Genomic DNA, 19,759 nt, shown 5'->3' on the forward strand with positions numbered 1-19,759 from the left:
GTCTCCGGACAGAGTACAGGAGCACAGTTTGTCAGTGGACTGCCTGGTGGCTAAGAGATTGGAGATGTGCATTCACGAGACCTCGCCATTTTTTCTCTTCCTTTTTGAATGAATACAGCATTCTCTGGTTGGAATATTATCGCTATTTTACGAGAAAAATACCATAAAAAATGATTTTAAACAGCGTTTGACATGCTTCTAAGTACGGTAAAGGAACATATTGAAAATGTTTGTCTCGAAATGCGCTTGCACGTTACCCTTTGGATAGCGACCTGAACGCACGAACAAAACGGGGGTATTTGCACATAACTATGGATTATTTGGAACAAAAACAACATTTGTGGTGGAAGTAGCAGTCCTGGGAGTGCATTCTGACGAAGAACAGCAAAGGTAATCCAATTTTTCTAATTGTAATTCTGAGTTTAGGTTGCCCCGAACTTGGCGGGTGTCAAATTAGCTAGCCGTGATGGCTGAGCTATGTACTCAGAATATTGCAAAATGTGCTTTCGCCGAAAAGCTATTTTAAAATCTGACATAGCGATTGCATAAAGGAGTTCTGTATCTATAATTCTTAAAATAATTGTTATGTATTTTGTCAACGTTTATCATGAGTAATTTAGTAAATTCACCGGAAGTTTTGGGAATACAATTTCTGAACATCACACGCCAAAGTAAAAAGCTGTTTTTTGATATAAATATGAACTTGATTGAACAAAACATGCATGTATTGTATAACATAATGTCCTAGGAGTGTCATCTGATGAAGATCATCAAAGGTTAGTGCTGCATTTAGCTGTGTTTTGGGTTTTTGTGACATATATGCTTGCTTGAAAAATGGCTGTGTGATTATTTGTGTCTATGTACTCTCCTAACATAATCTAATGTTTTTCTTTCGCTGTAAAGCCTTTTTGAAATCGGACAATGAGGTTAGATTAACGAGAGTCTTATCTTTCAAATGGTGTAAAATAGTTGTATGTTTGAAATATTGAAATTATTGCATTTTTGAGGTATTTGTATTTCGCACCACGCAATCCCACTGGCTGTTGAATAGAGTGGGACGCTAACGTCCCACCTAGCCCATAGAAGTTAAGTATCAAAAGTAAATGTAATTTCTAAAATATACTTAATTATCCAAGGTAAAAGTAAAAGTATAAATCATATAAAATTCCTTATATGAATCAAATAAACTGAAAATGTATTTGTCACATGCACCAAATAAAACAGGTGCAGACCATACCATGAAATGTTTACTTATGAACCCTTAACCAACAATGCAGTTTTAAGAAAAAATAATAATAAATGATTTACTAAATAAACTAAAGTAACTAAAATAAATAAAAATACACAGAGCTGGGCTTTATGTAAGAGTGGCCAGAAAAAAGCCATTGCTTAAAGAAAAATATAAGCAAACACGTTTGGTGTTTGCCAAAAGGCATGTGGGAGACGCTCCAAACATGTGGAAGAAGGTACTCTGGTCAGATGAGACTAAAATTGAGCTTTTTGGCCATCAAGGAAAACACTATGTCTGGCGCAAACCCAACACCTCACATCACCCTGAGAACACCATCCAGCATCATGCTGTGGGGATGTTTTTCCATCGGCAGGGACTAGGAAACTGGTCAGAATTTAAGGAATGATGGATGGAGCTAAATACAGGGAAATTCTTGTGGGAAACCTGTTTCAGTCTTCCAGAGATTTGAGACTGGGATGGAGGTTCACCTTCCAGCAGGACAATGACCCTAAGCATACTGCTAATGCAACACTCGAGTGGTTTAAAGGGAAACATTTAAATGTCTTGGAATGGCCTAGTCAAAGCCCAGACCTCAATCCAATTGAGAATCTATGGTATGACTTAAAGATTGCTGTACACCAGCGGAACCTATCCAACTTGAAGGAGCTGGAGCAGTTTTGCCTTAAAGAATGGGCAAAAATCCCAGTAGCTAGATGTGCCATGCTTATAGAGACATACTCCAAGAGACTTGCAGCTGTAATTGTTGCAAAAGGTGGCTCTACAAAGTATTGACTTTCGGTGGTGAATAGTTATGCACACTCAAGTTTTAAATTTTTTTTTGTCTTATGTTGTTTGTTTCACAATAAAAATTATTTTGCATCTTCAAAGTGGTAGGCATGTTGTGTAAATCAAATGATACAAACCCCCAAAAATGACATTTTAATTACAGTTTGTAAGGCAACAAAATAGGAAAAATGCCAAGGGGGGGAGGTAAATACTTTCGCAAGCCACTGTCAATGAATGGGTGGATTTGGTTATGCTAATCCACGGGGGTCTATGGCCCGTGACATGAACATGTAAAAGCAGTGAGGGAGGGTCGCCATTCTTAAATCAAACAGTAATCTGTGCCACTCAGTCATGTTGTCAACAAGGCAGCATGGTGCATCATCCAGAAACATATCTCTTTTCCATAAAATGGTTTTGAATTTCCAAACTAGTTTTCATTGGGAAGGCAGATTAAGTGTTTATCAAAAGCAATCACTTTTGCATGTGAAAACAACACAGAATCCTACTCACTACTCCATGTGCAACTTCTTCAGGATTGGTGGGTCCCCTGCGGGACGGTTGAGCTAACATAGGCTAATGCGATTAGCATGAGGTTGTAAGTAACAAGAAAATTTCCCAGGACATATGATATTGACAGAAAGCTTAAATTCTTGTTAATCTAACTGCACTGTCCAATTTACAGTAACTACTACAGTGAAAGAATACCATGCTATTGTTTGAGGCGAGTGCAGTTTTGAACATGAAAAGTTATTAATAAACAAATTAGGCACATTTGGGCAGTCTTGACACAACATTTTGAACAGAAATGCAATGGTTCATTGGATCAGTCTAAGACTTTGCACATACACTACTTCAATCTAGTGGCCAAAATCTAAAATGGACCTGGGCTGGAATAATACATTATGGCCTTTCTCTTGCATTTCAAAGAAGATGGTACAAAAAAAGCATGACTCGAACACCATCAAGTGTGCCAATGACACAACAGTGGTAGGCCTGATCACCGACAATGACAAGACAGCCTATAGGGAGGAGGTCAGAGACCTGGCTGTGTGGTGCCAAGACAACAACCTCTCCCCCAACGTGATCAAGACCAAGGAGATGATTGTGGACTTCAGGAAAAAGAGGACCGAGCACGCCCCCATTCCCATCGACACAGCTGCAGTGGAGCAGATTGAGAGCTTCAAGTTCCTTGGTGTCCACAAACTAATATGGTCCAAGCATACCAAGACAGTCGTGAAGAGGGCACGACAAAATCTATTCCCCCTCAGGAGACTGAAAAGATTTGGCTTGGTTCCTCAGATCCTCAAAAGGTTCTACAGCTGCACCATCGAGAGCACCCTGACTGGTTGCATCACTGCCTGGTATGGCAACTGCTCGGCCGCCGACCACAAGACACTACAGAGGGTAGTGCGTACTGCCCAGTACTTCACTGGGGTCAAGCTTCCTGCCATCCAGGACCTCTACACCAGGCGGTGTCAGAAAAAGGCCCTAAAAATTGTCAAAGACCCTAGCCACCCCAGTCATAGACTGTTCTCTCTGTTACCACACGGCAAGCGGTACCGGAGGGCCAAGTCTAGGTCCAAGAGGCTTCTTAACAGCTTCTACCACCAAGCCATAAGACTCCTGAACATCTAATCAAATGGCTACCCAGACTATTTGCATTGCCCCCCCTCCTCTTTTGCACCGCTGCAACTCTCTGTTATCTATGCATAGTCACAGTCACTTTAATAACTCTACCTACATGTACATATTACCTCAACTAACCAGTGCACCCGCATCATTGACTCTGTACCGGTAACCACCTGTGCATAGTCTCGCTATTGCTATTTTACTGCTGCTCTTGAATTACTTGTTACTTTTATTTCTTATTCTCACTCATATTTTTTTTAAACCCCGTTGGTTAGGGGCTCGTAAGTAAGCATTTCACTGTAAAGTCTACACCTGTTGTATTCGGCGCATGTGACTAATAAAATTTGATTTTGATTTGACATTCCTTATATTAAGCAAACCAGACGCCACAATTTTCTTGTTTTTAATTTACGGATAGCCAGGCCAGATCAGTGGCAGAATGGATGACCAGGGATTTTCTCTTGATAAGTGTGTGAATTTGACCATTTTCCTGTCCTGCTAAGCATTTGAAATGTAACCAGTTTTTTTGGTGTCAGGGAAAATGTATGGAGTAAAAAGTTGTCAAATACAAATTACAGATACACAAAAAAACTACTTAAGTAGTACTTCAAAGTATTTTTACTTAAGTACTTTACATCACTGCGCCCAGGAGGCAGCCCTGTTCCAAAACTAATGCAATCAACATTCACCCTGTGCAAAACTGTCTGTGTTTTCTAGTTGAAGAGGAACAGGTTTAGCCAGAACGGTGTTCACCTAAAGCCTCTTCTCAAGGGCCTGCCCCTGCTGTTGTCCTTGAGAAACCCTTTAGAGCCTGAATTAGAAGAGGTCACAGAGACCGAGAGCACCAGTAGCAGCCAGACATCAGATGACGACGCAGACACCTAACGTGGCTTTACACCCCTCCTCACGTCACGGTGCCTTGCTCAACTGCACTCTTCTTGCTCATTCACAAGAGACTGGTCATACAGACACTGGTGTGACAGAGGGTTCAGAGGTGACACCTTCCTGAGGGCTTTTCTTTCTTTCTGCTTTTTCTTTTCTTTCTTTCGATACGTTTTTGTCTTTTCCCAGGAGCTAAAATGTCAATTGAACACAAAACACATCAGAATTGTTATTTTGTTTTGGCAAATCAACAACGACGATTTTACTGTCAAATTACTTCATCAATCAATAGTTTATTTCGAAAAGTGGCTTTGACACCTGCTCTTGCTGAAACAATTTGTAGCATTTGTGTTGAGGAAACTATCATTGTGAGCAGTTGATATTGATTTTGCTTCCAGTCCCCTAAATAACCCTTCTATAAGGATTTAGGTTTGTTTTGGTTAATTTTTAAAGTCGACAAATGTTAATGCCTCTGTCTTATTTGAACAGTGTAAGGCATGCATTTGCTTATCATTATATTTCTCGTAAGCGGTAGAAAAACTGTAATTTGCAGTAATGGACCAGCATTTTATTTTAATACCATACTGATTTGAATGTAGCCAGTTAGGGCATAAACAATAAAACAAAGTTCAGAAGTAATGTCAGTTCCATGGTTAAGTCACACTTAATGTTGGTTCTCATCGTAGCTGTTGTCTTTTTAATTTTCAGACATGCAAAATTAAAGTTCTTTGGTTGCTATACTGTAAACTTAGTCCCCCAAATCCTCTTACTGCTTGTATTAAGATACAACTTGTTTGCTTTCTTAAATGAGGTACTGCTGTTGTAAAATGTATGCATTTACAGTACAAGATTTTGAAATTGAAACACTTTTCCTGGCTGGTATAATGTTCAGACCACAAACGTAATGCTCTTTGTTTTTTGTTCGAATTTAGTACCGTTGTGTAAAACGTTAATTTATTTTGTTTACATATTGTTCTTGCAGCCTTTATTCAAGGTGGATTGTAAAAAATATAAAATGTGAGTTTTGAAAGATTTCAGATTATTTTGATAACGTTATTTACAGATTTGGCGTCATGTACTGTACGAGAAAGAAACTACTGCATCTTGGAAAAAGAAAATCGCAATAAATATTTTGCATCAGATTGCCAAACAGTTGTCTGCTTCTCTGTATAAAATAATCAATCATACAGAAGTGATATGTTTAGTACTAGACTTATCCAGTGACACCTGTAAAAGCAATTTGCGTAGTCAAAGATTATAGAGTCGATTTGAGAATTCCATGTTGTGGCCCTCCGTCCTCCACAACACAGTCGTCGACATGGTGACAGTAACCAACAAACAGGGAAATCACCAGAAGCATATCCAGTCCTGTCACACACATGAGAAAAGTAACCGCATACCTATGTTTACTTGGGGGCGGTAAATAGTCTAATGATTATCGTTTAGCTCATTTAGGAGTACATTTAATTTTTCACTCTTGGGACATGTGGTGTTTGCCTTTTGTTGTTACCCTGCGAACTTGACTAAAACGGACGCAGTGATGGAGCCATTGGGAGAGTTCCGTTGTCGGGAGTGTAGTATGGCATTCCGCACCCTTGGACTTCTGGAGAAACATAAAGCATTATTCTGTATCGGGAGCAGCATTGGAGACCCTATGGTGCTGAGACAAGAGCAGCCTGAGCGAAAGGGACTCTATCCAAAGCCGGCACGCACCCCTGATCTTATAAGGGTAAGTGTGTTAGCTGTTATAGTGGCTCTTGTAGTGCGTCTGTCTAACATTGATTGTTCCTGGTAGCTGAGAGAGCAGCGGGGTATGCACCTGCAGAATATGCAGGGGAGGACCAATGACACAGAACGGAGAGCTGGGAAAGAAGATAACCTACGGGGCAGTGTGTCAGAGAGCCTAGCCTTGAGGAACCTTACTAATGAGGTGCCTACCAACACTTAATCTGAACCATCTAGACATGCAATATAACCTATTGCCACCTTTGTAGTCCCTTTAATATGACATAATATAAATTAACAGACTCAGACAAATGTCCTGCTTGAAATTATAGTTTCACAAGCTGAGGATGTCGATTGAGGGGAGTATGCCCAACCTGCCGAAATGGCCCACTGAGACCGAGGGTCTGGAGGACCAGGTCCAGGTGTTGGGGAGAAAGTGTGCCCACAGGGAGAGGATGAGAGAGATGGCAGAGCAGCACGAACAGCAGCTGGCAGAGATACAAACCCACAACCACCTCCTGGAGCAACAGAGAGAGGGTAAGGGGCCATAGAGATCCTCCAACACAAAGCGATATGGAGGAATGAATCTCTTACAGTTTTTCATGTAGAAAGGTTCAATTGGCTAATGTAATCAGTTACATGTAATCTGATTACAGATACAATAAAAAAACTAGATTACTGCCTCCCGAGTGGTGTAGCCAGTCTAAGGCACTGCATCGCAGTGCTAGAGGCGTCCCTACAGACCTAGGTATGATCCAACTGGCTGTGATTGGGAGTCTCATAGGGCGGCGCACAATTGTCTGGGTTAAGGGAGGGTTTGGCCGGGGGGCTTTACTTGGCTTATCACGGTCTAGTGACTCCTTGTGCTGGGCCAAGCGCCTGCAGGCTGACCTCGGTCGTCAGGTGAACGGTGTTCCACACATTGGTGCAGCTGGCTTCTGGGTTAAGCGGGTGGGTGTTAAAAAGCACAGTTTGGCCGGTCATGTTTCGGAGGTCGCATGACACGACCTTTGCCTCTCGAGCCCGTTGGGGAGTTGCAGTGATGAGACAAGATCGAAATTGGGGAGACAAAAGGGGTAAAAAAATAAAATAAAAAAGAGATTAATTCTTGTATCACTTTTTTATTCAGAAAGGATATTTGCAACAACAAAAAAATACATGATGATACTTTTCTGTTTTCTCAATGACAATCAAGTTAAATTCATTCCACCTGAGAGAGTCTGACCACAAGTCAGAGACCACTATCATGACACACCAAACGTGCTTGATGGTTAATTTTTGTGTTTTTCTTAAGGGGAAAGTAATCCAAAAGTAACAAAGTTTTCAGATTAAGTAACTGAGTTTGGGTAATCCCAAAATTAAGTTACTGATTAGAAATCTGGACAGGTAACTAGTAACTGTAATGGATTACATTTAGTATGTGTATGTCAGACATTGCATGGCAGCTTGGGGCCCTGGCAGGGCAGGGCAGCACGGCCCACCTGGAGACTTTGCTGCTGGAGCTGAGGGATCGGGAGGAGAGAAACGAAGAGGCTCTACAGCAGCTCAAAGACCACATCACTACCCTGCAGCCTGGGTGAGTCCACTAGACGGCAGCAAATGACCATCTCACACACTCACAGTACATACTGTACAGTTGAAGTCAGAAGTTTACATACACTTTAGCCAAATACATTTTAACTCCGTTTTTCACAATTCCTGTCTTTTAATCCTAGTAAAAATGACTTGTCTTAGGTCAGTTAGGATCACCACTTTATTTTAAGAATTTGAAATGTCAGAATAATAGTAGAGAGAATGATTTATTTCAGCTTTTATTTCTTTCATCACATTCCCAGTGGGTCAGAAGTTTACATACACTCAATTAGTATTTGGTAGCATTGCCTTTAAATTCTTTAACTTGGGTCAAACGTTTTGGGTAGCCTTCCACAATCTTCCCACAATAAATTGGGTGAATTTTTGGCCTCCTTGCTCGCACACGCTTTTTCAGTTCTGCCCACAAATTTTCTATAGGATTGAGGTCAGGGCTTTATGATGGCCACTCCAATACCTTGACTTTGTTGTCCTTAAGTCGTTTTGCCATAACTTTGGAAGTATCCTTGGGGTCATTGTCCATTTGGAAGACCCATTTGCGACCAAGCTTTAACTTCCTGACTGATGTCTTGAGATGTTGCTTCAATAAATGCTCATAATTTTCCATGCTCATGATGCCATCTAGTTTGTGAAGTGCACCAGTCCCTCCTGCAGTAAAGCACCCCCACAACATGATGCTGCCACCCCTGTGCTTCACGGTTGGGATGGTGTTCTTCAGCTTGCAAGCTTTCCCCTTTTTCCTCCAAACATAATGATGGTCATTATGGCCAAACAGTTCTATTTTTGTTTCATCAGACCACAGGACATTTCTCCAAAAAGTACGATCTTTGTCCCCATGTGCAGTTGCAAACCGTAGTCTGGCTTTTTTATGGTGGCTTTGGAGCAGTGGCTTCTTCCTTGCTGAGCGGCCTTTCATGTTATGTCGATATAGAACTCGTTTTACTGTGGATATAGATACTTTTGTACCTGTTTCCTTCAGCATCTTCACAAGGTCCTTTGCTGTTGTTCTGGGATTGATTTGTACTTTTCGCACCAAAGTACGTTCATCTCTAGGAGACAGAACGTGTTTCCTTCCTGAGTGGTATGACGGCTGCGTGGTCCCATGGTGTTTATACTTGCGTACTATTGTTTGTACAGATGAACGTGCTACCTTCAGGCGTTTGGTAATTGCTCCCAAGGATGAACCAGACTTGTGGAGGTCTACAATTTTTTTTCTTGGCTGATTTCTTTTCATTTTCCCATGATGTCAAGCAAAGGGCACTGAGTTTGAAGGTAGGCCTTGAAATACATCCACAGGTACTCTATCAGAAGATTCTAAAGCCATGACATCATTTTCTGGAACTTTCCAAGCTGTTTAAAGGCACAGTAAACTTCTGACCCACTGGAATTGTGATACAGTGAATTATAAGTGAAATAATCTGTCTGTAAATAATAGTTGGAAAAAGTACTTGTGTCATGCACAAAGTAGATGTCCTTACCGACTTGCCAAAATGAGTTTATTAACAAGAAATTTGTGGAGTGGCTGAAAAACGGGTATGTAAACTTCCAACTTCAACTGTAAGTGATGAGTTATAACAAGTTATAAATAGACATGGTTATAAACTAGAAGAAAAAAAAGTAACATACAAACAAAGATGTTCTTCTGTGCTTTTCATAGGGTCAAAGAGGTCACGTTTGACTCACCCAACCCTGACCACAGGAAGGGACATAATGTCAACTTTGACCTAATATCCTCTGTGGATGGACCCCTCTCCACCCAAATAAGGTAAGTCATATTTGTATGTCTTAGTGTAGCTACACCTCATAGAACAAAAAGTACACATTATTATTAGCACCATTGTTGGTGATATTAGAAGCTGTAATCATAGAGCAAGTAAGTAGCTGTCAGGTCATTATTCAAAAAGAAAATGTGCTCTCAATGACTTACCTGGTTAAATATACTGCTCAAAAAAATAAAGGGAACACTTAAACAACACATCCTAGATCTGAATGAAAGAAATAATTGTATTAAATACTTTTTTCTTTACATAGTTGAATGTGCTGACAACAAAATCACACAAAAATAATCAATGGAAATCCAATTTATCAACCCATGGAGGTCTGGATTTGGAGTCACACTCAAAATTAAAGTGGAAAACCACACTACAGGCTGATCCAACTTCAATGTAATGTCCTTAAAACAAGTAAAAATGAGGCTCAGTAGTGTGTGTGGCCTCCACGTGCCTATATGACCTCCCTACAACGCCTGGGCATGCTCCTGATGAGGTGGCGGATGGTCTCCTGAGGGATCTCCTCCCAGACCTTGACTAAAGCATCCGCCAACTCCTGGACAGTCTGTGGTGCAACGTGGCGTTGGTGGATGGAGCGAGACATGATGTCCCAGATGTGCTCAATTGGATTCAGGTCTGGGGAATGGGCTTGCCAGTCCATAGCATCAATGCCTTCCTCTTGCAGGAACTGCTGACACACTCCAGCCACATCAGGTCTAGCATTGTCTTGCATTAGGAGGAACCCAGGGCCAACCGCACCAGCATATGGTCTCACAAGGGGTCTAAGGATCTCATCTCTGTACCTAATGGCAGTCAGGCTACCTCTGGCGAGCACATGGAGGGCTGTGCGGCCCCCCAAAGAATTGCCACCCCACACCATGACTGACCCACCGCCAAACCGGTCATGCTGGAGGATGTTGCAGGCAGCAGAAGGTTCTCCACGGCGTCTCCAGACTGTCACGTCTGTCACGTGCTCAGTGTGAACCTGCTTTCATCTGTGAAGAGCACAGGGCGCCAGTGGCGAATTTGCCAATCTTGGTGTTCTCTGGCAAATGCCAAACGTCCTGCACGGTGTTGGGCTGTAAGCACAACCCCCACCTGTGGATGTCGGGCCCTCATACCACCCTCATGAAGTCTGTTTCTGACCGTTTGAGCAGACACATACACATTTGTGGCCTGCTGGAGGTCATTTTGCAGGGCTCTGGCAGTGCTTCTCCTGCTCCTCCTTGCACAAAGGCGGAGGTAGTGGTCCTGCTGCTGGGTTGTTGCCCTCCTACGCCCTCCTCCATGTCTCCTGATGTACTGGCCTGTCTCCTGGTAGCGCCTCCATGCTCTGGACACTACGCTGACAGACACAGCAAACCTTCTTGCCACAGCTCGCATTGATGTGCCATCCTGGATGAGCTGCACTACCTGAGCCACTTGTGTGGGTTGTACACTCCGTCTCATGCTACCACTAGAGTGAAAGCACCGCCAGCATTCAAAAGTGACCAAAACATCAGCCAGGAAGCATAGGAACTGAGAAGTGGTCTGTGGTCCCCACCTGCAGAACCACTCCTTTATTGGGGGAGTCTTGCTAATTGCCTATAATTTCCACCTGTTGTCTATTCCATTTGCACAACAGCATGTGAAATGTATTGTCAATCAGTGTTGCTTCCTAAGTGGACAGTTTGATTTCACAGAAGTGTGATTGAATTGGAGTTACATTGTGTTGTTTAAGTGTTCCCTTTATTTTTTTGAGCAGTGTAGTTGCTGTAGTGTTAGTAGTAGCAATGTACGTTATTACTATCCTGCAACATATCTGTATCTATGTCTGTGTTTGACTGTGTCTGTTGGTGTGACAGAGCTCTGAGGCTGGACTACATGCAGTCAGGTGGTTCTGATCCGGCTGTCCTGGCCCAGATGCATGACATGCAGGCAGAGGCCCACACTCTGGAGCAACAGGCCCAATCTGGGGCTGACAACAAAGGCAGGAGGAAGAGTGAGTGTCAATCCTGCATGGTCCTTCATTGGGGTATGGAGGATGTCACATTTGGTGCTTTGGTGCCACCTTGAATGATTTGTTTCTATTGTGCATGTTTATGTCTGTGCCTGCACCTATTTGTCTTTCTGTTGTCTTTAAGAGACAAAGAACTGTATACTGTTTGTTTTTTTAAGAAAAAAGTACTGTATCCTCTTAACTTTGATGCCTCTCTAACCACCCCTTCTATCCCACTCTCTCTGCCCAGGGATGAAGCCTCCTCAGCAGGCTGGGAACTCAGAGGTCCTGGCTGTGGAGCAAGAGAACCAGAGACTGGAGGAAGAGATCTTCAGAATCCAGTTGGCCAGAGACAAACACCGTCGGGAAGACGGTGGGTTGTCATCTCCATCTCATCTCTGTGATTAACATGCACATAATTATATACATAGACAAGCAACATTGCTGATAAACAATGGCAGTCAGGAGTAACCACATTCACAGTGACTACTATGGGATGTGTAGAATTAGAATCCATTCCAATGCTTCTAGAATCATTCTAATTCGATGGGATTCTATATTCCTCTGATCCAGTTGCAGTGGGGTCTGAGCTCCATCAGATCCAGAGAGAACACACCCACTACATGGCCAGCATTCAGGCTGAGCTCAAGAGCCTTCACAGGGAAGTAGAGCGAGCCAGAGAGGGCCCTAGGGACAGGAGGCTGCCCCCACCCCCTCCACCTCTGTTCCCTGCCCCGCCAGCCATGCATCCCCTTGCCCAGATATATTCCCCTCCAGCCCTGGTAAAGCTATGATGTTAATATTACTGTTTATATATCTGGTTTTCTCTGACGACATTAGGCCCATATAGTATATCCCCCATATGTTCTTGTTGCAGACCCAGCCCGGGCCCCATTCCTCGCTCAAGGAAAGGCATGTACTCGACTCCCTTGGGCCTGCGCCCTATGACCCTGCGTGAGTCCATTATGACTAGCACATCTATGTTGGCTATTTCAGTTTTCTATATGATTAAAATTAAACATTACCTTCACATACATTATTAGAGACACATTTATGTAACTAACTCAGATGTGCAGGTATGAAGTACCTCTAAACTACTCTAAACCCTTTTTGATTTGCAGGGCTGGTTTTGCTGTCTTTTATGACTTGATGCTTGGGGTAGATGCCACGCTGGGGGTTCTGCGTCCGGTGGCTGGTCTCTACTCTGGAGGCCAGGAGGTGGGGCGGCCTACCCCATTGCCCCCTACACAGTGCCAGCCTGGAGGGGGTCAGCCCTACAGCCAAACTGTGCCCCCTGGGAACTATGCCCTCCTGGCAGTCAAACAGCCTATGCCCAGGTAAGCAATGCACCCGGAGAAGAAAAAGTACCTGTGAAACTCGTCCATAGCATGTTGGCTGGAGTCTATCGGTGACAGCCCACCTTCCCTGAGATAAAAAGGCAATTGTTGCTCACTGAGTGACAGACTTGTCTCGTGCTCTGTTAGCTAAGGTTTCCTTTGAGTTGTGTGTGGTGTTCAGAAGGTTGCATGTTCACTACAACTTGGGGTGGAATGAAAATGCACTCTTTTACATTTGTCTAAGACAAAACTCTGCCTCCCGAGTGGCGCAGAGATCTAAGGCAGTGCATCGCAGTGCTAGAGGCGTCACTACAGACCCGGGTTTGATCCCGGGTCTGTAGCCAGCCGCAACCCGGGAGACCCATGAGGCGGTCTACAATTGGCCCAGCGTCGTCCGGGTTAGGGGAGGGTTTGGTCTGCCGGGATGGCCATGTCCCATCGCGCTCTAGTGACTCCTTGTGGCAAGGCCAGGCACATGCACGCTGACTTTGGACACCAGCTGGATGGTGTTTCCTCCGACACATTGGTGCAGCTGGCTTCTGGGTTAAGTGAGCAGTGTGTCAAGAAGCAGTGCGGCTTGGCAGGGTCATGTTTTAGAATACGCATGGCTCTCGACCTTCACCTTCCTGAGTCCGTACGGGAGTTGGAGCGATGGGAGAAGACTAACTACCAATTAGATATCACGAAATTGGGAAGGAAAAGGGGTAAAATAAATAAATAAATATATATACATATATATAGTGGCAAGATAATTGGTCCTAAAATTAGATCCGATCTTCATCTAAGTCACAACAACGGACAAACACAGTCTGCTTAAACTAATAACACACAAATTATTGTATTTTTCTTGTCTATATTGAATACATCATTTAAACACTCACAGTGTAGGTTGGAAAAAGTATGTGAACCCTTAGGCTAATGACTTCTCCAAAAGCTAATTGGAGTCAGGAGTCAGCTAACCTGGAGTACAATCATTGAGACGAGATTGGAGATGTTGGTTAGAGCTGCCCTGCCCTATAAAAGACACTCACAAAACTTGAGTTTGCTATTCACAAGAAGCATTGCCCGCCTCGAACTTTAGAGATCGAAGACCCAATATTAAGAATTGTGGACTTGCATAAAGCTGGAAAGGGTTACAAAAGTATCTCTAAAAGCCTTGATGTTCATCAGTGACCTCAAGAGAGCGGTTCCCACCAGACATCCCAAGAATATTGCTGAACTGAAACAGTTTTGTAAAGAGGAATGGTCCAAAATTCCTCCTCCTGACCTACAGAAAACATTTGGTTGAGGTTATTGCTGCCAAAGGAGGGTAAACCAGTTACTGAATGAATGTTTCCACTGTGTGTTCAATAAAGACATGAAAACTTATAATTGTTTGTGTGTTATTAGTTTAAGCAGACTGTGTTTGTCTATTGTTGTGACTCAGATGAAGATCAGATAAAATTTGATGACCAAATTTATGCAGAAGTCCAGGTAATTCCAAAGGGTTAACATACTTTTTCTTGCCACTATATGTACACACACTACCGTTCAAAAGTTTGGGGTCATTTAGAAATGTCCTTGTTTTGAAAGAAAAGCAACAACAACAAACAATTGTCCATTAAAATAACATCAAATTGATCAGAAACAGTGTAGACATTGTTAATGTTGTAAATGACTATTTTAGCTGGAAACGGCAGATTTTTTATGGAATATCTACATATTCATATGTCTAGTTTGAGAAACAGATGCCTCAAGTCCTCAACTGGCAGCTTCATTAAATAGTACCTGCAAAACACCAGTCTCAACATCAACAGTGAAGAGGCAACTCTGGGATGCTGGCCTTCAAGGCAGAGTTGCAAAGAAAAAGCCACATCTCAGACTGGCCAATAAAAATACAAGATTAAGATGGGCAAAAGAACACAGACACTGGACAGAGGAACTCTGTCTAGAAGGCCAGCATCCCGGAGTCGCCTCCTCACTGTTGACGTTGAGACTGGTGTTTTGCGGGTACTATTTAACGAAGCTGCCAGTTGAGAACATGTGAGGTGTCGTTTTTTCTCAAACTAGACACTAATGTACTTGTCCTCTTGCTCAGTTGTGCACCGGGGCCTCCCACTCTTTCTATTCTGGTTAGGGCCAGCTTGCGCTGTTCTGTGAAGGGAGTAGTACACAGCGTTGTACCAGATCTTCAGTTTCTTGGCAATTTCTCACATGGAATAGCCTTCATTTCTCAGAACAAGAATAGACTGACGAGTTTCAGAAGACAGGTCTATGTTTCTGCCCATTTTGAGCCTGTAATCGAACCCACAAATGCTGATGCTTCAGATACTCAACTAGTGTAAAGGCCAGTTTTATTTCTTCTTTAAGCAGAAAAACAGTTTTCAGCTGTGCTAACATAATTGCAAAAGGGTTTTCTAATGATCAATTAGCATTTTAAAATGATAAACTTGGATTAGCTAACACAACGTGCCATTGGAACACAGGAGAGATTGTTGCTGATAATGGGCCTCTGTACACCTATGTAGATATTCCATAAAGAAATCATCCGTTTCCAGCTACAATAGTCATTTACAACATTAACTATGTCTACACTGTATTTCTGATCAATTTGATGTTATTTTAAATGGAGAAAAAAAAAAATGCTTTTCTTTCAAAACAAGGACATTTCTAAGTGACCCCAAACTTTTGAACGGTAGTTATATATATATATAATAATAATAAAAGACGAAACACTCTACCTTCAGGATGCAGCCGTCTCCCTCCCTGTCTCTGGTGGTTGAGCTTCAAGCTGCCGGAGCTCTGGACACCTACGGTCAGGAGGTCCAGAGGCTGGTGTCCCGGGGCTGGGCACGGCTGGAGCTCTTCGACCAGCACAACCAGGTCCAGAGCGGATACTGGAGAGTGCCAGTACGTGCCCTCCCAGTCCGACCATCCCTCAGTCCAGTCCAGCTCAACTCAGTCCCCCAGGTGAGGGTAGACACCAGTCTGGCTGACTGCTAGTGGTTAGAATGAAGCTGGATTGCATATCCATTATACATAATGTCTTAAAAATGACAATATCAGTTGAGGATGACATACATATACAATTTTTTCCAACAAATAAAATACTGTTATGTGTTAGGAAGTCATGAGGTGTGAAAGCCACGTGAGATGACATGACACATGATGAAACACACACTAAGGGGTCAGACGTCTAAGTCGTGTGTCTGTGTTCTCTAGGTGGGCAACATGGAGCTGTGTTTACGGGTGGTCAATGCTCGGGACTGGGACGTGCAATCCCTCGCTAAGATTGACCCAAGCAACACCAGCCACTATAAGTACCCCTCCATGGTACATTTCATAATGTTCTCCAAAAATCACCCTTCTCTGACCACATCATTGTACTGTTTCAATATGACTCTGTTTGCCAGTTGTGTGGTAACTTACAGTGCCTTCGGAAAGTATTCAGACCCCCTGACTTTTTACACATTTTGTTAGGTTACAGCCATATTCTAAAATGTCTAAAAATAATTTTTTCCCCCTCTCAATCTACACACAATACCCCATAATGACAAAGCGAAAACAGGTTTGTAAAAATAAAAAAACGGAAATATCACATTTACATAAGTATTCAGACCCTTTACTCAGTACTTTGTTGAAGCACCTTTGGCAGCGATTACAGCCTAGAGTCTTCGTGGGTATCACGCTACAAGCTTGGCACACCTGTATTTGGTGAGTTTCTCCCATTCTTCTCTGCAGATCCTCTCAAGCTCTGTCAGATTGGATGAGGGAGCATTGCTGCACAGCTATTTTCAGGTTTCTCCAGAGATGTTAGATGGGGTTCAAGTCCAGGCTTTGGCTGGGCCACTCAAGGACATTCAGAGACTTGTCCTGTAGCCACTCCTGCGTTGTCTTGGCTGTGTGCTTAGGGTCGCTGTCCTGTTGGAAGGTGAACCGTCGCCCCAGTCTGAGGTCCGGAGCAGGTTTTCGTCAAGGAACTCTCTGTACTTTGCTCTGTTCATCTTTGCCTCGATCCTGACTAGTCTCCCAGTCACTGCTGCCACCACGCTTCACCGTAGGGATGATGCCAGGTTTCCTCCAGAAGTGATCCTCCAGAAGTGACGCTCAGCATTTAGGCCAAAGAGTTCTATCTTGGTTTCATCACACCAGAGAATCTTGTTTCTCATGGTCTGAGAGTCCTTTAGGTGCCAAGCGGGCTGTCATGTGCCTTTTACTGAGGAGTGGCTTCCATCTGGCCACTATACCATACAGGCCTGATTGGTGAAGTGCTGCAGAGATGATTGTCCTTCTGGAAGGTTCTCCCATCTCCACAGAGGGGAGAGTCTTGGTGGTTCCAAACCATTTAAGAATGATGGAGGCCACTGTATTCTTGGGGACCTTCAATGCAGACATTTGTTGGTACCCTTCCCCAGATCGGTGCCTCGACACAATCCTGTCTCGGAGCTCTACAGACAATTCCTTCAACCTCATGGCTTGGTTTTTGCTCTGTCATGCACTGTCAACTGTGTGACCTTATATAGACAGGTGTGTGCCTTTCCAAATCATGTCCAATAAATTGAATTCACCACAGGTGGACTCCAATCAAGATGTAGAAACATCTCAAGGATGATCAATGGAAACAGAATGCACCTGATCTCAATTTCAGGTCTCGTAGCAAAGGGTCTAAATACTTACGTGAATAAGGTTTTTATTTGCAAACATTTCTAAAAACCTGTTTTTGCTGTCATTTTGGGGTATTGTGCGTAGATTGCTGAGGATAATTTTTTGTGTAATACATTTTAGAATAAGGCTGTAACGTAACAAAATGTGGAACAAGTCAAGGGGTCTAAATACTTTCCGAAGGCACTGTATGCCTTAAAAAAAATGCTGTAGATCCTGACCTGGTGTGTTCAGAAAGCTTCAGAGTTTATTATATTGATAGTGGTTATTTTGTGTACTCTGTCATTACAGGTGTCCAATATCCCTGCAACTCTTCAAGGAAATAGACCCGTTTCCATGTCAACATTACAGCCCTCCGCAGCCAATCACTTTCTCTCTCTCCTTCCCTACACTGATCACGAAGACCCTCCCCCCATGGAGGAACCCAATCAGAGGTGATTGATGATTTTAGTGCATGGAAATCAGTAAAATAATCAATGTGATTATTTAGGAGAGAGAGTGGTGTACATGTTACTTCATTTGACCTTTTCCATTGATGGTTGTAAGTTGTCTGGATGTGTTGTTCATTTACAATGTGCAAATAAAGACAAATCCACTACTTTTTTTTCATTGTTTTCAATGATGGTATTTTGACAAAGACCGTTAACATACACTACACAAAAGTATGCGGATTTGGCCATTTCAGCCACACCCGTTGCTGACAGGTGTATAAAATCATGCACACAGCCATGCAATCTCCATAGAAAACATTTGCTTTAGAATGGCCTTACTGAAGAGCTCAATGACTTTCAACGTGGCACCGGCGTAGGATGCCACCTTGCCAAGTCAGTTTGTCAAATTTCTGCCCCAGTCAATTGTAAGTGCTGTTATTGTGAAGTGGAAACGTCTAGGCTGTGAAGTGGTAGACCACACAAGCTCACAGAACAAGACCGCCAAGTGCTGAAGCGCGTAAAAAAAAAATCTGTCCTCGGTTTTAATACTCACTACTGAGTTCCAAAGTGCCTCTGGGAGCAACGTCAGCACAAGAACTGTTCATCGGGAGCTTCATTAAATGGGTTTCCATGGCCGAGCAGCCACACACAAGCCTAAGATCAACATGCACAAAGCCAAGCTTTGGCTGGAGTGGTGTAAAGCTCGCCGCCATTGGTCTCTGGAGTGATGAATCACCATCTGGCAGTCTGACGGACGAAAGTTTGGTGGAGAAGGAATAATGGTCTGGGGCTATTTTTCATGGTTCAGGCAAGGCCCCTTAGTTCCAGTGAAGGGAAATTTTAATGCTGCAGCATACAATGACATTCCTGGTGGACATTCCTGCAGTCAGCATGCCAATTGCACGCTCCCTCAAAACTTGATACAGTGGGGGAAGAAAGTATTTGATCCCCTGCTGATTTTCTACATTTGCCCACTTACAAATAAATGATCAGTCTATCATTTTAATAGTAGGTTTATTTGAACAGTGATACAAAACGTTTATTCTTTCAGTGAAATATGGAACCGTTCCGTATTTTTCTAATGGTTGGCATCTATAAGTCTAAATATTGCTGTTACATTGCACAACCTTCAAAGGTATGTCTTAATTATGTAAAATTCTGGCAAATTAATTACAGTCGTTGTTGGGAAGAAATAGTCTTCACAGTTCGCAACGAGCCAGGCGGCCCAAACTGCTGCATATACCCTGACTCTGCTTGCACAGAACGCAAGAAAGTGACAATTTCCCTAGTTAAAAGAAATTCATATTAACAGGCAATATTAACTAAATATGCAGGTTTAAAAATATATACTTGTGTATTGATTTTAAGAAAGGCATTGATGTTTATGGTTAGGTACACATTGGTGCAACGACAGTTTTCACAAATGCGCTTGTTAAATCACCCGTTTGGCGAAGTAGGCTGTGACTCAATGAGAAATTAACAGGCACCGCATCGATTATATGCAACGCAGGACAAGCTAGATAAACTAGTAATATCAACCATGTGCAGTTAACTAGTGATTATGTTAACATTTATAAAAACCAGATAAGTTTAATGCTAGCTAGCACCTTACCTTGGCTCCTTGCTGCACTCGCATAACAGGTAGTCAGCCTGCCACGCTGTCTCCTCGTGGAGTGCAATGTAATCCAAAAATGACGATTATTGATTGTTATGAAAACTTGAAATTGGCCATGCCGTTTAAAAAAAAATAATAAAATAAC

General features: G+C 42.8%; 1 protein-coding gene across 1 annotated transcript; it reads left to right on the forward strand.

The window, feature by feature from the left end:
- Positions 1-5,879: 5,879 nt before the first annotated feature.
- LOC106583999 (coiled-coil domain-containing protein 17) lies at positions 5,880-18,158 on the forward strand. The gene is made up of 13 exons (XM_014168729.2): positions 5,880-6,257; positions 6,324-6,458; positions 6,586-6,790; positions 7,685-7,829; positions 9,501-9,608; positions 11,457-11,593; positions 11,841-11,963; positions 12,164-12,372; positions 12,468-12,544; positions 12,712-12,927; positions 15,654-15,876; positions 16,129-16,239; positions 17,860-18,158. The coding sequence occupies exons 1-13, from the start codon at positions 6,069-6,071 to the stop codon at positions 18,004-18,006; spliced, it is 2,025 nt and encodes a 674-aa protein (XP_014024204.1). The 5' UTR covers positions 5,880-6,068; the 3' UTR covers positions 18,007-18,158.
- Positions 18,159-19,759: the final 1,601 nt, after the last annotated feature.

Source organism: Salmo salar, chromosome ssa23 (assembly GCF_905237065.1).
Source record: "Salmo salar chromosome ssa23, Ssal_v3.1, whole genome shotgun sequence".
Taxonomy (NCBI): Eukaryota; Metazoa; Chordata; class Actinopteri; order Salmoniformes; family Salmonidae; genus Salmo; species Salmo salar.